General features: G+C 39.7%; 1 protein-coding gene across 1 annotated transcript in view; it reads right to left on the bottom strand.

Annotated features, from left to right (window-relative positions):
• The window catches only part of cadps2 (Ca++-dependent secretion activator 2), a 201,793-nt gene that overhangs the window by 8,744 nt on the left and 172,558 nt on the right, over positions 1 to 20,491 (bottom strand). The window contains exon 25 of the mRNA XM_080875386.1: positions 11,021 to 11,128. Within this exon, the coding sequence (XP_080731512.1) occupies positions 11,021 to 11,128 (108 nt within the window). The remainder of the gene's footprint in view (positions 1 to 11,020; positions 11,129 to 20,491) is intronic.

Genomic DNA, 20,491 nt, shown 5'->3' with positions numbered 1-20,491 from the left:
GGGAGCAGCATTGGTGCTGGTGACACCAACAGACTGAATGAAGGCTGGCTGGCTGGCTCTGCGATTGGCTGCAAATTTAAAACTTGTGAAGGTTTTGAAACAACTAATAATCAGGAGTCGGGCTCGGCACTTTAGTTCCAGTGAAATGAACTCTTAAGGATTCAACATACCAAGAACTTTTTGACAATTTCATGTTTCCAACTTTGTGGGAACAGTTTGGATGGCCTCCATCTGTTCTAACATGACTGCGCACCAGTTCACAAAACAATGTTGTAAAGACCATGGATGAGTGAGTTTAACATGCGAAAACTTGACTGGCCTGAACACCACTTTTGGACAATACCTTTGAGATAAATTAGAGCACAGTCAGGCCTTTTTGTGCAATATCACTTTCTGACCTTACAAGCGGTTCTGGAAGAATGGTCATGTCGGTAGCAAGCTAGGCAAAGATGCTCAGACCTCCGAACCTCCAACCCCCAGCTCCAGCTCTTCCAAGGGGGTACCCAAGGCATTACTGAGGTAACCGAGATTTCTCCAGTAGGTCGAGGGCCTGCCTAGGGTTCTCCTCCATCCCTGAGCCACTTCATCGATAACATGTCATGGATGTCTCAACCACCTTAACTGGCAGCTCAAGCAAATGATTTTTTTGGTCTCACCATTGAGAGGGCCAAAAGTTAGATAAAAAGCTTACACACTTTGCTACAGGTTTGTTGCTAGCTAGTTAGCGATGCTACACACCTGTGTTACACTCCTAGTCTATATGTTTGAATGATTCAGCCCTCCTTAGTTTTTGTTATCATATTTAGGACAGATGAAATCAGCTGCACGCTTACACTGAGGCCCAGAGTTACTGTAAATATCAGAATTATCTAGAAATTAAATGTTGTCATTTTTAGATTTTAACATAAGACTCACACTCATGGGAAATAATACACTATTAGCAAAACACAGAATGAAAGAATTACAGATTAAAGTTTTCAGTTGAAAATACAATTGAAGACCTTTTATCTTTAATCAGGTTTTATTTAATGCTGTCAGAGAAAATGTCGTGCCCTCTTCATGCAGCTTACTACATTCAGTTCAGTTTTACTTAGACAGCACCTAATTACAACAATAGTTGCCTTGTAATTTGGCGAGATGAGCAGCTTTCCTAAACACCAAACTGAGTTACTTTTTTATGCTTCTTTATACTTACATGGATGTCTGTCTTTTGTGCGACCACATTGCACAATAAGGTAATTTAGTCTTTATACTTTTTCATCATTGAATTTTGGATCAATTTAAAATTTACTCTAATATTGAATACGTATGCAGCATTAAGAGTGGGAATATAGGATGATTTCTCTGTTGTCACAAGGTGTGAATCCAAGTGTGCAAGTCCTGTAATCACAAAGAGAAATAAATAATCACAAACTGTCAACTCTAAAGTTTATCCCTTGAAGCTGAAACCTTGTTTTGATGCACCTCGGAATCTTCCCTTACCATTCTTCAGTTTAATTGTTCTATTGATGTGCTGACATCAGCATAACAGTAGAACAATACAATATATTAATTATGCAATATAATATTTTACCTTTGACTCGCTGCTACTTTTTTTAAATTGAGATCGACAAAGATGATGTCGCAGGTTTCCAGTCAGTTTCAGTCGTGCTACTGCAGGAACACAAACATAACATAGGAGGCATGATCAGCGGTGTTCTGATCAGCTGCCTCAGTACTGGACAACATACATTAATGCTTCATATTATTTCTGCCAAAGGAAGTAAGCTGTGCAGAGTACTGCACATGTAACTTGGTGAACTCAAATTAGAACCTCAATAAGAATAATTCAGATCGCATTTTAACCAGAGTACTTAAAACAAACTCTGTATCAAATGCATAGATAAATGCAAAGAGTCAGTGCTAAAAATTTAATGGAAAAATGAAACAAATTTGGACTTAACATGCCAAATGCTACCATTTGGCATTAGCACATAAATGCTAGATTTGGTTATTTCAATCGTATGGGCTCAAATTGTGGTCATAAATATTTTGTAGTTGTAAATCAAATGCGTTGTTGTGAGAGTTGTGAGTTTTGTAACCTTGTAAACCAAAATACCTGAAAATTTTATGTTTGTGCATCTATAGATGAGAATTTGTGTGTAAAAAAGATTTGTTTGTAAAAAATTATTTAGACAAGACACCTTTTTTTTGTTAAGGTCTGGTTACAGATACAAAGCAAAAACTACGTGTGAAACTCTGCGCTAAAGTTCCCTGGCTGTGTGTGAGTTTGAACTCACAAGTATGAATTTTGACCCAATTTTTCTTCCTTTCAGCTAATTGGTCAATGTCATGTCAATCACAAATTTAACAATCCAATCAGAGAACACATGGGTTTGGCTGTCGGAGGGGTGCTTTACTGAGCATACATTTTTCTGATATTTTGGTTTACAACGTTACAAAACTCAGTTCACAACTACGCATTCTGATTTACAAATACAAAATATTTATGGCCACAATTTGAGCCCATGCAATCCTGTTTCTTTTATTTTGTAGACATCTGCTGTTTTTGACCGGATATCAGCAAGAACTGATATTACAGGCTGAACGCTGAATGCAGTGAGAATATCTTAAATTCTCTCAGTAATTCATCTTCTGTTAAACCTGCATTAATTAAATCCACCATTAATAACGGGTTGCTGAAGTCCACACTTAAAAAACAAATCTGGTGTCACTGTTCTTACAGATGTGGAGAGAGAAACATGCAACTGTTTGCACAAATTCAATAACTGAACACGGCTTTCCCCAACAGCCGACAATGGTCTCAGCTAATTAGCTGTAGCACATTAATTAATGATTAGTTCCCAAACACACATTTAACTTACCAGAAAAGTGCAACGGTGCCTGAGGTTCTTCTGTTGATTAGTCCAGTTTACTGCAAAACATTTTTCGCTGTCAGTTTGAAACAGCCCAGTCCTGGTTTTGGAAAATAAACTGTGGGCCTCCTCTCAGAATCACTGCTGTATCTGCGCTTCCCAAACAGAGGCAAGTTTTTCCGTGACTGCTGCTGCCATCCAAGCTGTGATGAACGACTGTACCCCGATTTTACAGCATCGAGTTAATAATTAGAATCAAACTTCTGACAAATGAGACCCCATGGACACAAATTAGCATGAGGAGATGAATTTTTCATTCATAATTCTCCCTGTAGATATTAATAGTTAACTATGGTACATACTGCTCAAGCCTTTTAATTCAGCGGAGTTTTTGTTACTAATATACAATATAATATATAAAAAGGCCCATGTTTCTGAGCTCGTGAACATCAGATTTTTTTCATAGATTTGTGGTACAAACGTGTGATTTATAGAATATGATGCTGAACAAAATTGATTAATTGAATTACTTTTACTTTATGCACAATTTTCCAAAAATACAGTTTTATATGTGCTGACTGCCTTTCTGTAAAAGTCACCGCGTGCTGCTGGTGACTGCTAACATGTTAACACACATCTGCACACCACTGATGTATGGCTGCTTTGCCTCACAGCTAAATGCATTTGCAATAATTTGCAATTCCTGTTGGCTTATTCTCTGCAGCTCAGACTATTTACGCTGTTTTTTCCTCTATTATTCTGGACTAATTAAATTTAAAAAAATGTTGCAAGCATGTGTTTTTTTTAACCTAAATTGTAGCACATCATTCTTCAGTTTAGTTTGCATCAACTCATTTATGTGCGTCTGCTTGTGTCCTTATGCCGTCTCTGACAGCTCCTATGTGATTCCTAAAATTTGCTGTCATACTTTTTACACATTCTCTATCCTGCTATTATTTTCTCTTCCTCCTTTTCCTTCACAATCTTTTTTAAATGCTGCAGTTCACATAGTATCCTAATCAGCCTTGTACTCATTATTAACAAATGCTTGAGGATTTTCAAATTACTGCATGACACCCTCTGATTTTCTGCTCCTCCTCCATTCAAGGAAACGTATATTTGAGTGTCTGGGAGGCGAGTTTCTAGAGTGAGTAATCAGCTGCCTGCTGGTTTCCTTGCAAACCGCATTAACCATCATGGAAATTGAGAATGAAGAAGGTCCTTAATTGAGATGATTAGAGGATAAGAGTGAAAACAGATGGAGGGAATAAGCACAGGAAGGATAGGGGAACGAGTAGGTATGCATTGGTCTTGTAAAAATTATGTGAAGAAATGGGTGTATGCTTCTCTGGTGCCAAAAAGATTTGAACATTTGAGATATATTCACACTTTTGCACAATAAATGTTCCTCGGTTATAAAGTTGTAAACTCCTGTATATAAAATGCCGGAGATGTTTTATTTCTGGGTCTATTTTTTGTTTCAATTGTTGAGTTCTGCTTTTTTCCTTAACAAATATATGTTATGTTTTCTCACATAAGAATTAAATGATCTAATATTTTGTTTTCTTTCTGAACTGAAACTAATATCAGAAATAAGGGGAAAAGAAAGAATCTCAAACATCTTATCTTGTTTTGAAGGATAAATCTGAGGTTGAATTAAGCCTGTTTTGAGATAAATTTTTAACTGTATCCAGGTTTGTCCTTGGTTTGTCAGTTGTTCCCTCCTAAAGTCGAGAACAGAGAACTGTGTGTGTGTGTGTGTGTGTGTGTGTGTGTGATGCACACAGATGCTCCCTGATGAGCACTTGTACACAAAAACACAGATGTTTGCATGCATAAGCAAAAGGGAAAAAAACTGTTAAGTGTGTTTACAGTTCATGTTGATTCCCCATCTTTTCATTTTGGTGTTCTTTGCTTTCATAGCCTTTTTCTTCCTCTTCTTTAAATCCATCAGTGTTGACAAAGCTTTTGTTTAAAAGGTGTGGCAAATGTAAATAAATTTGCCTTTGACTCACAAAGCTCTATATAAACAAGGAAACCGCATACCCATATTGCTGCTGGCAGGAGGTCTGATGCTGCTGTCGAACAAAGGATTTGGTTCTTTGTTTACACACAAAATGCATGTGCGCACATATGTGTGTGTGTGTGTATGTGAGATACATGTTGAAGGGCTGAGTGGAGAAACCTCAAGGCCCCGCTGTCACCTCCTTCTTGGCGCATGACTGGGTGCTTCTGAGCTCTATTAGACTTACTCTCCTCGACCTCCCTTTTTCAAACACGAACGCGCACACACACACACAAAATTCAGTCCAGTGCAGATCGAGCCTCAGTCACAACACTCTGAACTCTCGGAGGAGGCGGTGGGTGGCAGAAATCCATCGCTCAGCTTCGTGCCGCTAATGTGTATGAAGGTCTGAACCGCCATGTCTGAGTTGCCGCGTTAACTAATGATGGCGAGCTGAGGCGTGTTTGACAACTTTCTGCTAAAATATTCTTAAAAATCTAAATCCAAGTGGGGGCGGTAGGTTATGAAAACGGACAGCGTGGGATAGAGGGATGATTAGGCGGATGGATAGCTGGGTATGTGAAAGTGTTTTTGGCTCCAGCAGAGCAAGCCAAAAGCTCTTGATGTTTTCTAAGTGATAAACAGGTCAACAGAAGCAGTCAGTGTTTTCGGAACTAAGCAACCTGCTGCTGCTTCGAAAGAGGAGAATCAGTGTGTGCAAACACCTGACTGTGAGCTCTGCTTGTAGAGATTTTATAAGCATTTACTGTATATATAAGATTCCTATGAACAGATCAGATACTATTCAAAATTATTTTTGGTTTTTGGTTTGCATGTCTTTATGTGTGCATATTAAATCCATTTTTTGTCTGTAATTAAACATTTTACACAACAACATAAAGCACAGAAAATATCAACCACAAACTGACTTGAAAGATGAGCATAAAATGTTTTGAGAACCCCAGAATTAGTGGTCAAATTGGATTCACAGCAGTTACAAGTATTTCTAATGAGTACGTTCCTGTTTAGTCACAGTCAGGTTAGTGAGGCATTATTTAAAACAAACAAACAAAAACTGCTTTCCATTTTTTTCTCTACAAAGATGCATTTACATTTAGAAAACCAGAAGTAACATTTATTACATTGCCTCACAAGGCTCGGTACTGGGGCCTGTTTTGTTTACGTTTGTGTGTGTGTGTGTGTGTGTGTGTGTGTGTGTGTGTGTGTGTGTGTGTGTGTGTGTGTGTGTGTGTGTGTGTGTGTGTGTATATATATATATATATATATGCATATGCATGCTTGTATACATACATACACTTTTTCTTCCTTTTTTGGAACTAGCCAAATTTACATCTTTACATTGAGGATACATTAATGCAAATGTTTTTTGCTTTTTGAAAGTTGCAGCTCCTGCCACTGGTAAAATGAAATACATCACATGTTAATTTTATATCACCAGGGGAAAAATTGTTATTATAATAAACGTGTCATAAATGGTACAAATAGTCAAAGAGTATCGGAGAACAAATATCAAAATATAAACGTTTTTTTCTGAAAGCTAAGGGTTTAATTCTAAGCCTGTACGTTGCTGCAGACTTGTGTGCGTCTTTATCAAACAAACTGAAATGATTAGTTTATGCTGCCTGTTACTGAGCTTGAGGAATCTAGTTTTACTTACTGTGTACCTGCAAACCACAATGACATGTACACAAAGCTGCCTCATTTTTCTGGGACTTCTGTTTGGATGCTGACAGAACTTGGAACGAATAAGATGTTTTCTCGGTGGTACTGGTGATTAAGCGAGCACTTCTGTGTGCCACCGGTGGTAGAGCAGAGTATCAACTGTTTGCAGGTTTTGAAGTTCAATTCTGAATTATTGACCACAACACTGATTTTGAAGAAGGTTTAACCATCAGAGCACAACACAGCTCCTGAAAGCAGCTTTACGTCCAATGGTGTGAGTGTGAACATCACACCCACAGGAACAACAACAGACCGAAACAAACTGGAACCATTTCCCAGTATTCATGTTAATGAAAGAAATTAATCAGGTAAGTGGCGCCATATAGAAACACGTGGTGGCCCAAGGGGGCCCCGGGTGCAGATTAAAATTCTGTCTTTTTTGTACATTTCATACAACCAATTATGGAGTGTGTTAGGAGACTCTTCACTTACAAATAGAACTGGAAATACATCCTGCTGCCATTTTCATAAAATATTTTCCCTCTGGCTCTCCATCTCGGAGCTTTGTCAACAATAAAAAGAGGAAAAAAAAGTAGAAACAGTTCTACATTTTTTAACCAGTGGAAATGTTACATCAAAAATTTCTACACTCAAGAGCATAAGGTTTTATTTCCAAAAGTACTGACTTGAAAAATGTATTATTCAGCCTTCTGCAATTTGCCATGGAAAAAAAGTACTCCACCTATATAAAAAATTGTCTAGCTCTACAACTGTAGGTGCATAAAGGAATTAAAAAATTGATTCTATAAACAAAGTCTGAGAGTAAATTCAAATCAGCAATTTAGTGACAGCTGAACAGAGAATAAAAGCATTTTCTGCTGATAGAAAGATGGATACTTTATTGATCCCACAAGTGAAATTGTTGAAAGAAATAAAAAATAGATTTTTTTAAGATACAAATTCATCACTCTTGACCCTGTTTTTCTTTAGGAATGTACAGAAAGTTAAGAGACAGGCAAAACAGCAGAGGTAAAGCATGTGCTTAAAGAACAGAGACATGAAGCAGAAACATGTGTGCAAAGAGCTGAATGGCACACAAAGCCTTTAAAACCTTAAAACATGACAAAGTGCTTGCCCAAAGGGAATGGGCTCAATTTTGGAGAATATTATTGGATATTGACCTTACAATGTAAAGTTTGTAGATATTGCTTTCACTATGATTTTGTGCTATATATGCAATTTAAACAAATTTGTAAATGTCAAGTTGGCTTGGAGTGGTGTTTATTATTGCTGATTTGCTTGAAGCGTTAGCATTCTTGCTGAAACAACTGTTGGCTGTGAAATAGTGAAGAGAATGTTAGACCTAACTTACTATGTCCCCAAGACAGAAAGCTACATTTATAGTTTAAATGTTTTTACATAATTTTTACATCACATGCAAATAGATCTATGACTGTTGCATCATTAAGTGTGCCTATGCGAAGGCACACTTATTACTATTGCTCGGATTTATTATTATTATTATTATTATTATTATTATTCTTTTTCCGCCTGAAATTTTGGACCTTAACTCGCCCCACAGTTTTGAGACAAGGTTTACATATGATATATCATTGTGTGCGGCTGGAGCTGGAATGAGTTGCTATGACTTTTGGTGTTTATTACTTCTATAGTTTTTTAAATATGAATATTTTAATGCAAGTTTTTTCCCATTGAAATGAATGGAGAACAAGAAAACTTCATTTGTGGTGTGCTGGCTCACTCTAGTGGTATGTCGGGAGTAATGCGAGGCGGCCGCTGTGTCCCTGTGGACGCTTTTATTTTGTATAACTACCGGAAGTAGTTCCTGTGTACTGACGCTAGCTGGGTAGCTAGCGCCGCGTCGCTTAAAAAGCAGCCGGGCTTGTCTTAAACTTAAGAGGCTGACACTCGCTAAACCACCCGATCGCTCGCCAAGCGACTGTTTCACACTGGACTTATTTTTCGTTTATATGGGCCGATGATGAAAAACTGAGTTGTTTGGTGGTGGCTAACGCGGAGCTAGCTAGCCACCGGTATGTGTCTCTTTCCCCTCATATGTGGGGAAAGAAACATGTGAGGCGGCCGCCGATCGACCGGTTTTCAGGTGAGAATGTAGGTGTGTAAACGTCAAATATCTGCTCGTTTTGTCAAAACATCCAATATTAGCAACAGATTTCTCACGATGTTGCTGCTAGCCGGCTAGCTAGTTTGGCCGGCCGGCTAGCCGGCTAGCTAGCGCCGCTTCGCTCAAAAGCACCCAGGCTTGGCTTTCAGTGAGGCGTCTCTAACTCCTTTCACCCCCGATCGCTCCGCAAACAGTCTTTGTCTTAGCTGGACTTATTTTTCGTTTATATGGGCCGATGATGCTGGTCGATGTGGAAAAAATAACTGAGTTGTTCATATACCGGTGGCTAGCTAGCTCCGCGTTAGCCACCGGTATATGTCTCTTCCCCTCGTATGCGGGAAAGAAACACCGATCGACCGGTGGTGGCTAACGCGGAGCTCAATCGTGGATAAGGGAAACCCAATGCAGGAGAAGCAGGCGGCTGGTGAACTGAATTTCAGGTAAGACGTTATTAACTGCACTCTATTTGGGTCAGATATAAACAGAGTTTAGGTGTAGTTTATTTTCGTTGTGCTGACAGTTACAATAACTGTACTGCGTGCTAGCTAGCACGACGGAGTTTCTATACAGCTGTGCGCGCTAAGTTACTGATTTTGAACTTTATGACAGCCTCCCCTATTTTCAGGCGAGAATGTAGGGGTGTAAACTTCAAATATCTGCTCGTTTTATCAAGAAGTCCCATATTTTATCAAGAAGTCCCATATCTCTCACGATGTTACTGCTAGCGCCGCATGGCAGCTAGCTGGCTAGGGCGGCTTGGCTGACACCTAGGCCGGGCTGACTGATACCCAGGCCGGCTCACGCTCTCGTTTCACCGCCGCATGGCAGCTAGCCGGCTAGCTGGCTAGTGCGGCTTGGCTGCCACCCAGGTCGGGCTGGCTGACACCCAGGCTGGGCTGGCTGACACCCAGGCCCGCTCACGCTGTCGTGTCACCCCTAGTCTTTGTGATGACTCTTGGTTGGCTGCTGGACTTATTTTTCATTTATATGGGCTGGTGATTCAGTATGAGTGTCCGGTGAACTGAATGTCAGGTAAGACGTTATGTATATGTAAGGTAGTGACTGGAATAAGTCACAAGGTGTCGCTGTTGAGCTGCATATATGTTGTAAATTTTAGCAATTTTGACCATTTGTCCTCTGCAGGACACCGTAGTTCAGATTTCTCGTTCGCGTGGGCGCCATCTTGGTTCAGTGTTTACTGTGATGTGCAAAGGTAAGCACTGTCAGTGGCGAACTGCATTGGTTTTGTTTAAAAATAAGTGTTCCACTGTGTAAAATAGCGGTTTGTCATTTAAGCCGAGCATATATTTTGTTTATTGAGAGGTTCATGTATTGTCTGATGAGAGTATGAGACAAAGATATACTTTTCTTTCTTACTCTCATATAAAATATTTAGCTTTTATTAAATAGTTATCTGAATCTTACAACCAAAGTTTGTATAATAATACACAAGATTGGCTGTAGACCATTGTTAATCATTCAGAACACTGTGTAAAAATAACAAAAAACAAAAAGTGAATGAAAAGTGCATAAATATTTATTTTACGTGTTTGATGTGTGTGGCAGGGCGTGGTCTGCAGTGCCGCTGCAGGGGAGGTGGACCCACCTCAGCGATATCTGCAATCACGCCTCTCAGGTGTAAAGTCTGTGCTCTCTCTGCTTTTTTTTTTTTTTTTTTTTTTTTTGTATGTGTCGGGCTGTGAGATGAAAAGCTACAGCCGGCTGTGTGGGTACAGCAACTATGTGTGAAAAGTGGTCCATAACGTAATGCTTCAAAGTGTGTTCATGCAAACATTGTCGGGTCTGCTTATGAACCTCTGCGCACAGCGTCTACAAATTGGGGCTGTACGAAGTCACCTCATCTTTACACAAAACTGTAAGCTGTCATCTGTGAGGCGCGAGCGGTGTTTGGTTTTACCATAGTTAATGGTGGAGAATGGCTGCTCTGCTGAGTTTTGCTCTCTGTAGCCGTTTGAATGGCAAACTATACTGATTAGCGGCGGCATAGGCACACTTAAAATTTCTTCAGAAATTTTCGCTTTCTAGTTTAGCATACTCTTTCAGAAGAGCATTTTGATTTTAAATGAAGAAAAAGTAAGAGGATTTGTCTGATCCTGGTAAAAAGAAAAAGAAAAAGAAAGAAAAACTAACAAAAAACCACAACAATAAAACTAATTTTTAAAAGAATTTCTTTACATGTACTTACGTGACCAATTTGCTATTTTAGGCTTTTGCACACAGAATTACAGATTAACAAAGAAAGTTATGTATAACAATAACGTAGGAATATGAGCATAATTTCAGCAAGCTGGAAACAGTACTTGCACTTACATCAAATACGGTCTCAATGTAGAGCTTATCACTGACACCATGGTGCAGAATGTCCTGGTTCTGTCGTACAAAACTAGTGTAAGTGTCAGCCAGATCCATCCTTGGTTTCTGCAGGACACAGGACAAAGGCAGGCCTGAGGGCAACTCATGGATGAAAATACAATGTCAAACAATGTTACAAAAAGTATTTTTAGCACAAAGTTGTAACGAGACATAACTGGCATTAAATGTGAATAACTCAAAAAATAATGGTAGATTGCAATCTGCAGATACTCGGCTGGTTGTGCATGATGAGGTCTTCACACATTCTGAAATGTAGAGTGTTTAATGCAGCGAGGTGGAACACACATCCAAACACTATTGTCAGCGTGAAAACAAATAGCAATGCAAGCTAATACTCTTAGTGAATAAACCTTGATGCACTGATCTTTTGATTGTTTGGTCACTTTGGATCCACAGTGCATCCACTTCAATTGTTCCACATTTTGTCACCTTACAGTCTTTTTCTTGTAATGGATTAAATTCTTTTTTTTCCGACCACAACATTCTTCACACAATACCCATTTCCACTGATCATCTGTCAGATGTTTTTACAACTTTACTGGAATTCCACCAGTAGTAAATTCAGTTGACTGGACATGACTTGGATAGGCACTTATATATCATATAGGACACCGGGCAATGTAAAGTCTCATAGCTAACAGTGCATGTCAGAGGACAAACCAAGCCATGGAGACCAAGTTACTGTCTGTAGACCATTTTCCAACAAGTCAACAACTCTACACACACAGCCAAGATAATAAAGGAGTGGGTTCTGGACCACTCTGTGAATGTTCTTGAGTGGCCCCGACAGAGCACAGACTTGAACCCGACTGAACACTTTCCCTTAATTAACTTAATAAATAGCACTACTACATGCATCCCACTGTTCTCCTGGATACTCTGACTACTAATGGCTAATACAGCTTACTGACGTTCCAGGAATAATACATTTAGATTGTCAGGTTTTCAGTAATACAAATCTGTGCTGCTGTTGACATTAGCCAAGAAGTCTTTCTCTCACATTTAAAACTTCTATACGTCTGTGCCTTTCCAAATGATCGGCTGACACAGTGGACAAACGCAGATGTTCTGGAAACTCTTGCTTGTATTCTTTATTCTGAAGTGAATAAAAAGTGTATGATTTACTAAAATAATTTTCTCTGCAACAATTACAAGCAAAGCCTAACAATTGTTTTCACTCAGGAACTGTTACCTGCTGCTTCAATCATAAAAAGGAAAAAAAAAATCCTGCCCTGGACATGCTGTCCAGAGATATTACACCTGTAATGCCAATAGTAATTGCCTCGACATCTTTCACAGCCATGTTTTCTGAGCTGACGTGCATTAGGCCCAAGAGGAGACTTGTCATTCTGTTTTCTGTGCTGCACAAGAAAACTAGAAACCTTCTGGATTTCACTTAAAGTCAACAGGCAGGTTGGATATGGACTCAATATTTATAATTGTAATATTTCATCAAAGACAGCATAAAAGTCATCAAATCATATCACAAAGTTTCAAGAGCCTCAATATGGACAAAGTCCAGACAAGGTCACACTGTTCTTTCAAATAATTTTAAAATATGCAAAGTTGTGAGGGCCTCCAAGGTTATGCCTGACATTACAATTTAGTGATTTGTCTGCATTGGTCCATGCAAATGAAGCATACATCCCTGTTTTTAAACACACGCGCCCACACAGACACCCGAGCAGCAAAGCTAAAATAATTAACTTATTCGTCAAATAGTTGCCTGACAGTAAATTAATTGGCAACTACTTAAATGACAAATTAATTGTTCAAGTGATTTTCCAAAGAGAGAAAAAAAATCAAGCAGTCATTAGATTATTGTAGCTTCTCAACTTTGACGGTAACTCTTAGAAGAAGATAATGTGACCTCTCTGGTAAGTTGAATGTCTTCTGGTAAAAACTGTCTCAGCAGTTGTTTCAAAGGTCTATCAGAGAATGACAGACTGGGGTCAGTCAGAGACGATTAGCTGTAATTCAGACAGACTACTGAAGAAGAAAACCTGCAGACACAAGAGGTTAAAGTGGGGTCACATGGCTGCAGGGGGACTGTTGTGTGTGATGAAAAGAAGAGAATGGAGTGTTATAATCATCCTGAAGAAGTTACCCAAGCCCACTGACTGACAACCCTGTCATAATTCTCATAAGGCACTAGAGTGACTGGGGAGGTAAGTGTAAAAGATGATACTCAGATGAGTATCGTCTCTGATGTGTACAAGCAGACACTTTGAGGTCATGCCCATGCTGATGCAAATATATTTCAAAACTATTTTTGCAACTGTTTCTGTGGTTTTTGTTGATTTCAGTTCAGAAATGCAGTTTTGTCAGATATCACTTGCATCCCCACCTTTACCTTTGATGTGTCTTTTAGCATTGGCTCTCTGATGCACAGTCCCATTTTATGACCCTACATCGTCCCTACTGGAGAGGTGGAGGTGGCAGGAATCATAACAACATCTGGGTAGTTGACTTATTAACATAAGTTAAATCACTTGAAGTTCTCCTTTTTAACTACATTTTGATACCAGGTTCATTCTTTCTTGATAATATTTGTTTTCTAATAAACTCATTTTTGATACTTTGAAATTCAGAGCCTTGTTTAAGAATATTTGAAATTCTTCTCTGATAGGGTTAAGTTCTCCTTCTGGCACAGTGCAGTATCATCCTAAGACTGAACAATAGCAATGATCTCCAATCTCAGTCTCAAAAACATCTTTTCTATGGTCCCAAAAATTGCTTACGACTTTCAGATTCATAACTTTTTCAAGGCACATGTTATAGTGGATGCATACTGACCAGTATTAACTTGTCACTTATGCTTCTAACTGATGCTGTAATATTTTTTTTATTTTGAATGTCTTCTGGTGATTCATAGTTTATCAGTTCTCCTGTATTAAGTTCCTTCATTTCAGGAAAAAAACATTATTTTTTACTTACCATGTTTTATTTTCTGCTTTATTTTGATAGTTATTCGTGCCTTGAGTTCAGTTTGACTTCCCCTTGTATCATTTCCCTGATTACTTGCTCCTTTGTTGTTCCCCAGCTGCATTCACTTCCCCTAATTTGCCTGTTTTTAAGTAGCTTTAGTATTCTCCCTATCCTCTTTCAGTGCATTTGTTATCTCTTCCCTTTGATGTTTCTGGTCATTTACAGTTTTAAATGGATTGACCCATATTATCAAGATAGCAATAATAATCTAGCAATCCTATTGATGGCGTGGCTGAATATCAGAAGGTTGAACAGGTCATCTACTCCAGTCTGCATGCCAGATATAGACAAGTGCTCTATGAATGTGTGAATGTTACACAGAAAGCAGTTACACAGAAAAAGGTGCTTGTATTCATGGGTGCGACTAGATGACTGAAGCAAATTGTATAAAGCCTTTGAGTCCTCAGGTATGGTAGAGAAACACTATATAAAACCAGTCGATTTAGCAGAACCCTACAGTCAGAAAATGTTCCTAACTTCCATCCATCCATCCATCCAATCGCTTCCGCTTATCCTTTTCAGGGTCGCGGGGGGCGCTGGAGCCTGTCCCAGCTGTCATAGGGCGAGAGGCGGGGTACACCCTGGACAGGTCGCCAGTCTGTCACAGGGCCAACACACAGGGACAGACAACCATTCACACTCACATTCACATTCACACCTATGGGCAATTTGGATTAATCAATTAACCTATCCCCACAAGCTGCATGTCTTTGGACGGTGGGAGGAAGCCAGAGTACCCGGAGGGAACCCACGCAAACACGGGGAGAACATGCAAACTCCACACAGAAAGACCCCGGCCTGATGGTGGAATTGAACTCAGGACCTTCTTGCTGTGCGGCAACAGTGCTAACCACCGTGCTGCTGTGCTGTTCCTAACTTTACAAGTGAAATTCCACTGGAGGTAGTGAGTTGGAGATCTCATGACAAGGCCTGGATTTACTGCACGTGTGGTGGTCAGTTCATTTACTAGCACAGATGTTATGTGCAGCAAAGTTCCATAAGCAGGTTGAAATGTTAAAACCAGGAGCAACATCGCTTTGAACTTGAAGATACATTCTCTTGAGGTGAATAACAATATCTGTTGATAACAACACATATTAAGGCCACTCAGTGCTGCATACATTGGCGTGAATTGGCTTGATGCCATGACAGGTCACGTTAACTTAGTCTCAGATATCAAACAGCACCTTTAGATATCTTATATCTATGAAAGTGCCATTTGGTACCAGTATGCCTTGGTGGGTCAAAACTGCTTAGACTCATAATAGACCAAAAGCATAATATTCAGGTTGGTCATAAAGTCTGGACTTAGGTATGAAAGAAAAACAGTCAGGTTCCTATACATCTATGCACATTTGCCACACAACCACAGATATATGGACAGGTTCAAAGTGTATAAAGTACAGTTCTCCTGTATGAGGTACAACATTTAAGAGTGTGTATGTGTGTCACTGGCTACATGTAAATGCCCCTGGTGTCACTTGAGACATCAATTTTCTCTTACCCTTTCCTCCCCTTAAGGCTTTTCACAGTCATTCACCTCTTTTTCTTTTGTTCTGGCAAGGCGACAAAGCACCATGACAGATCACAGATGTCGGCACAGTTCCAGCCAACAAGATTAGAGATTCTCTCGTGTTGAGCAATAGAAAGGATAGACAGAGAAAAAGGGAAAATGCACATACAAGTAGTTCGTCACTGTTGTCCCGTTCTGCTCTCTCAATCTCCTTTACTGTTTCTTTAGTTTTACCTAAACACTAGTAATCCTCTCTGCATCTAGATAATGGATGTCTGTTAACTTATCAATATTTGACAGCAACAAAAAACATTTTAAAATAAAGATATGTTCCTGTACAGGTACTGATCAGTGCAGGTATAAGTCTAAAGAGAGGAGAGGGAGGAGGTGCCTTTTGTTATCAGGGTAATGGGGCATTAAATTATTAAGTAACTTCACAATGATATCAGTTCCATTTCCTGCCTTGGGTTCATTTAATTTTTTTCCAGGTGGATGTCCTGTATGGCAAAGAAGAAAGTGCTTGTGTGAATAGATGAATGAGGCTAGTTGTGTAAGCTTTTTTGAAATATATAACTGTGACCTGACAAAATGTGGAACAAGTGAAGCCCTTTTAATACTTTCCAGATGCACTGCTGCCTTAAGGGCCTGTGGTACATCAGCCATTAATCCGTTCTGATTATTTAAGATTGAAGTCTGAGGAGTTTGAAAAGAAGGTGACCGGACGTTAAGTATTTTGAAGATGTTTCACCTCTCATGCAAGAGGCTTCTACAGTTGTAAAACCAAAAGTTAGAGAGTCCCAGGTATTTAAACCCTAGTGGGGGTTGTCCCTTAGGAGGTTGTCACTGACCCACTATTACTCATGTGCATCATCACATGAGCCAAGGTGTCAAAAAAAAGGCCTGGGTCATTACCACGAGAGGTTTCAAGTGAAAACACTGTGCGACCTTGCCCCACCCACCATGTCAGCTATTGAGGTCACCTGATGTAAGATGTGAGTGGGGGTTTAGGTACCTGAGAAAGGATCTCAAGACTGTATTGTAGGTGGCTGACAGCTGGTGTTGTAAGCCACCACTTCTGTTCAATGATGGTTGTTCATAGTGGAACTAGATGGGCTTATTTACTCCTCTGTCTTCTCAGTCCAAAATGTGTACATTGGCATCCTTGAAAGATTGACTTATATAGCACAGATGTACAACTGCATCTTGTCATGTCAAGGTGGCTCTTCTATACTGTGCATTGCATTTATGGAGTTGCTGGTTTCTCCAGTTAAAAAGGTCTGGGGAAGGACGTTTTATCCTTGGGATCAACCATTTTTTAGGTGTGGCTGAAGCTCTGAGATTCTCTAACAAACCTGCAAGATGAGGAATGACTATGTTGTTATGTTTCTGCCTAGTTGTTGTCTAATCTTCTTTCTTGCGCATCTTTGCTGATTTGATGAAAGCCTGGTTGACATAACTACATGCTTCAAGAGCTTTCTCTGCACGTATGTGTTCCTTTTATTTTCCTTCTTTCCACTTCTGCATGAACATTGAAGTTTTAATTAATAGTAGGGCTTCTCTGAGTAGTCTTGACAATGACAACAAAAACAACAAATGTAATAATTGTCATAATAAGTAAATTAGATGCTTGGCTGGTAAAGATAAAGATAGAAATATAAAGCAACTTATATGTAATTTTTACAGATCTTATTTTCCATTGCTTAGCTAACATTTCAAGCAATCATATTTACATTAAATGTCATTAGCCGCAACATCTAACAGGCACCATCCAAAATCATACTTAAATCTCCATTGCTGAGGTAACATTTAGTTAGTAGACGTTAGCTAACATTTTTTAGGACGCACTTCAGTTGTGAATGCACCATTCAAGTTTTAGCTTATATAGTGATGAGATATAATAAAAAAAGTTTATAAAATTCTGATGATTCAGTTTCCACCACGTTGTTTTCCACTACTGTTAATAACTAAGAGATATAAAATGACAAAAAGCCTTACGCTGTGGGATTCTGGAAATCTACAATAGAAACTAAATATAATAAACTATGGTTACAGCTCATCGTTTTTAATAATCCTATAAAAAGGTGCGTTGGTATTAATGAAAAAGTTTACTAAAATTATATTTGGGAAAAGAAATCAGCCATAAATAAACTGACCCACTCACGACAATGAAGTGAAACAAAGGAAAACTAGAAATGAATGCTTTGTGTATTTGTGACCAGGTGTGAAGTCCAAAAGGCTCCGCCCCCTGCCCTTTATCCCAAAAGAGGCACACATGTCAGGTTACCACTAGACAAAAGACCAGAAGGCCAAGGTAGGGGTTACATTATAATTTCACCAGAAGAAGGAGCTGAGAGGGAAGTAAGCTAGGAACCAGAGAGAATTATAGGATAGAGGGAGATACAGCAGCTTAAGATTGTTCTCCTGTTCTCTCCTTAAAACTATAAATATATAAAAATCTGGAATCAGTGACCTTTCATTGAACTTTTTTTTCTTAATTAAATAGGATTTAAAAAAAAGAATTGTACCCCTTTTCAATAATAATAATGTACTGAAGTGTGAAACCCAAACACACTGAACTAACAATTCTCCTCTATCAGTTCAATGCATTGCTTACAAAACTGACTAATTAATATATACACACACACACACATATATATATATACACACACACACACACACACACACACACACACACACACACACACACATATATATATATATATATATATATATATATATATATATATATATATATATACACACACACACATATATATATATGTGCGCGTTTTTTATTTTGACAGCAAATGCGCACCTGCGGACCACTTATGTGCAGCCCCGGTTATATAGCTAGTCATATTGCAGCCACAGAAATTCTTTTGTCCATGAAACCATAAAGCTGCACTTTCTTTTTGCCTTATAGTCTCATTTGTCATAACTTTTCCGTTTTGTGGTAAGCTTTTCTTTGGCTGTCACTTCTTCACCCTGACCTGTCTTATTTGGCTCAGCAGAACTAAAATATAAATCCTGCTGCTTTTACACACGCACTCACATAAGCTCAGCGATTCTCTGCGCGATCAACCTCTCACATGTTTAAGCTGCGGGAGATTTCACTTGTCATGTTTGCATAGTAAGCTAACGATTGATAAGACGATGTCAGAGGAATTGGTGCACAAATTATCATCACTCACAGATCAGTGCTGTCGCTCTCTATACACAGTTCACGCGATTGCAAAGTGAAAGCAAAAAACAAGCGCAAATTCAAACGCGATTTCAATATGTCACATATTGACAGTGGCTCACCGATGCCAATGACATAATTACCCAGTTACATTTCCGAAAGAATGCAAAAGCATTGACATATATTTCTCCTTCCTACGATAGCCCGACGGGCAGGGCAGAGATAGATTTTTGTAGCCCGACTGGAAAAATCGCTAGCCCCAGGACGTCGGGCTAGCGATTTTGCGAGCCCTGTATCTGATTGAGGAATCACTCATCTTTGGAAAAGAGAGTTTATTACAGAGAAATGGCTCTTTCCAAAATAAAAGCTATACTATCCGCTTCTTCTGGGCTATATTCTCAGCAGCATATTAAACATATCAGGTCCCCATAAGGAGAATCCTGTGCTAACGGCTGTCTAAATGACTCGGGTAAAGTTTGTAGCATGCGTGCTTGTTGTTTTTGTCTGCTTCCACTTGTCTTTGCACTAGGATGATGTCGGTGTAAATGTGCAGTCATATTCGTTGTGTTCCCACTAGTGCTGTCAGCGTTAATCTCGTTGAAATGACCTTAACGCCACAACACGGCAAATCTCCGTTAACAAGCTACCCCTGATAGCCCCGTGCGTGGGGCTGGACGGCCAACACGTTAACGAGCTAACTGCGCTAATGCTGGGCAGACACTGTGCGATTTTTTCAGTCGCGCGATTCAGCTCCTGCTCAAACTGTACGATTGACTCGCAGGGGTTAGCAGTTCATGGGTCACGATGCAGGTCTCACACTATACGGCCCGATGCTCTGATGCGACCTGAGTGCTCACACTGTGCGTCCATAAAATGAAGGTTATAACAGAAATTCTGTCGCTCGCTCTCTCTGTCTTTCACTCACACAGACACGCACACCACCACCATCAACTTTGCTAAATTGCTAATGAAAAACACTGATCAGGCAGCTGTGATTGAGCAGCAATGTAGATCCAACTATTTTCACGGTTGTTGTGGTCGTGATAATTTTGTGAGGCCACATCGAAAAGGCTCGGATGAGCTTTCCAAAGTTCTACAAGTTGTGCCTCCATCGCTTGTGTCCAGATCACACGCTGCACTGCCGTGCTGCTCCGTCTTTTTCACTGACATTTGTGTTTGCGTGTTCGCAGCGTGAGAAACTGTGGTGACACCCTCATGACGGTCGTGAGGATTTCAATGTTTGAAATCCTCACGACCAAGCGATTGATGATCGGGAGCTGGTCGTGAGGTGTTAATCGCTTCTCGTTACCCCACGTATACTACACGATGCACGACGCACGATGAAGGCCAATATCGGGCCGATCGCCAAAACGGTCGCACGACTCAAAAATCGGCTCAAAATGGGCCAAAAATCGCACAGTGTGAGCCCAGCATAAAACACTAGTTCAAACCCATGTAATTGAGCATTGCGTGGCACATCCGACATACTGTTTTACTTTAGCGCTTACCTTCAGGGTCATACGTCACATGAAAACCAAAATAATTCCAAACGCCAGATCTGAATGAGGGTGGGGGAGGTTCAATTTGCCATGTTGCAACGAGCTTAACTTCTGTCTCGCTAGCTTGCCCTGCGCTCAGTGAGTCTGCGTTCGACTACTCCACCTAGGCTGCACTGTCGAGCGCAGATCCACTGAGCGCTCAACACAGACAGCATCGTCAGAAGGAA

The sequence above is a fragment of the Rhamphochromis sp. 'chilingali' genome (assembly GCF_963969265.1).
Source record: "Rhamphochromis sp. 'chilingali' genome assembly, chromosome: 2".
NCBI lineage: Eukaryota > Metazoa > Chordata > Actinopteri > Cichliformes > Cichlidae > Rhamphochromis > Rhamphochromis sp. 'chilingali'.
The sequence above is the reverse complement of the archived record's forward strand: the minus strand, read 5'-3'. Positions and strand labels throughout refer to the sequence as shown.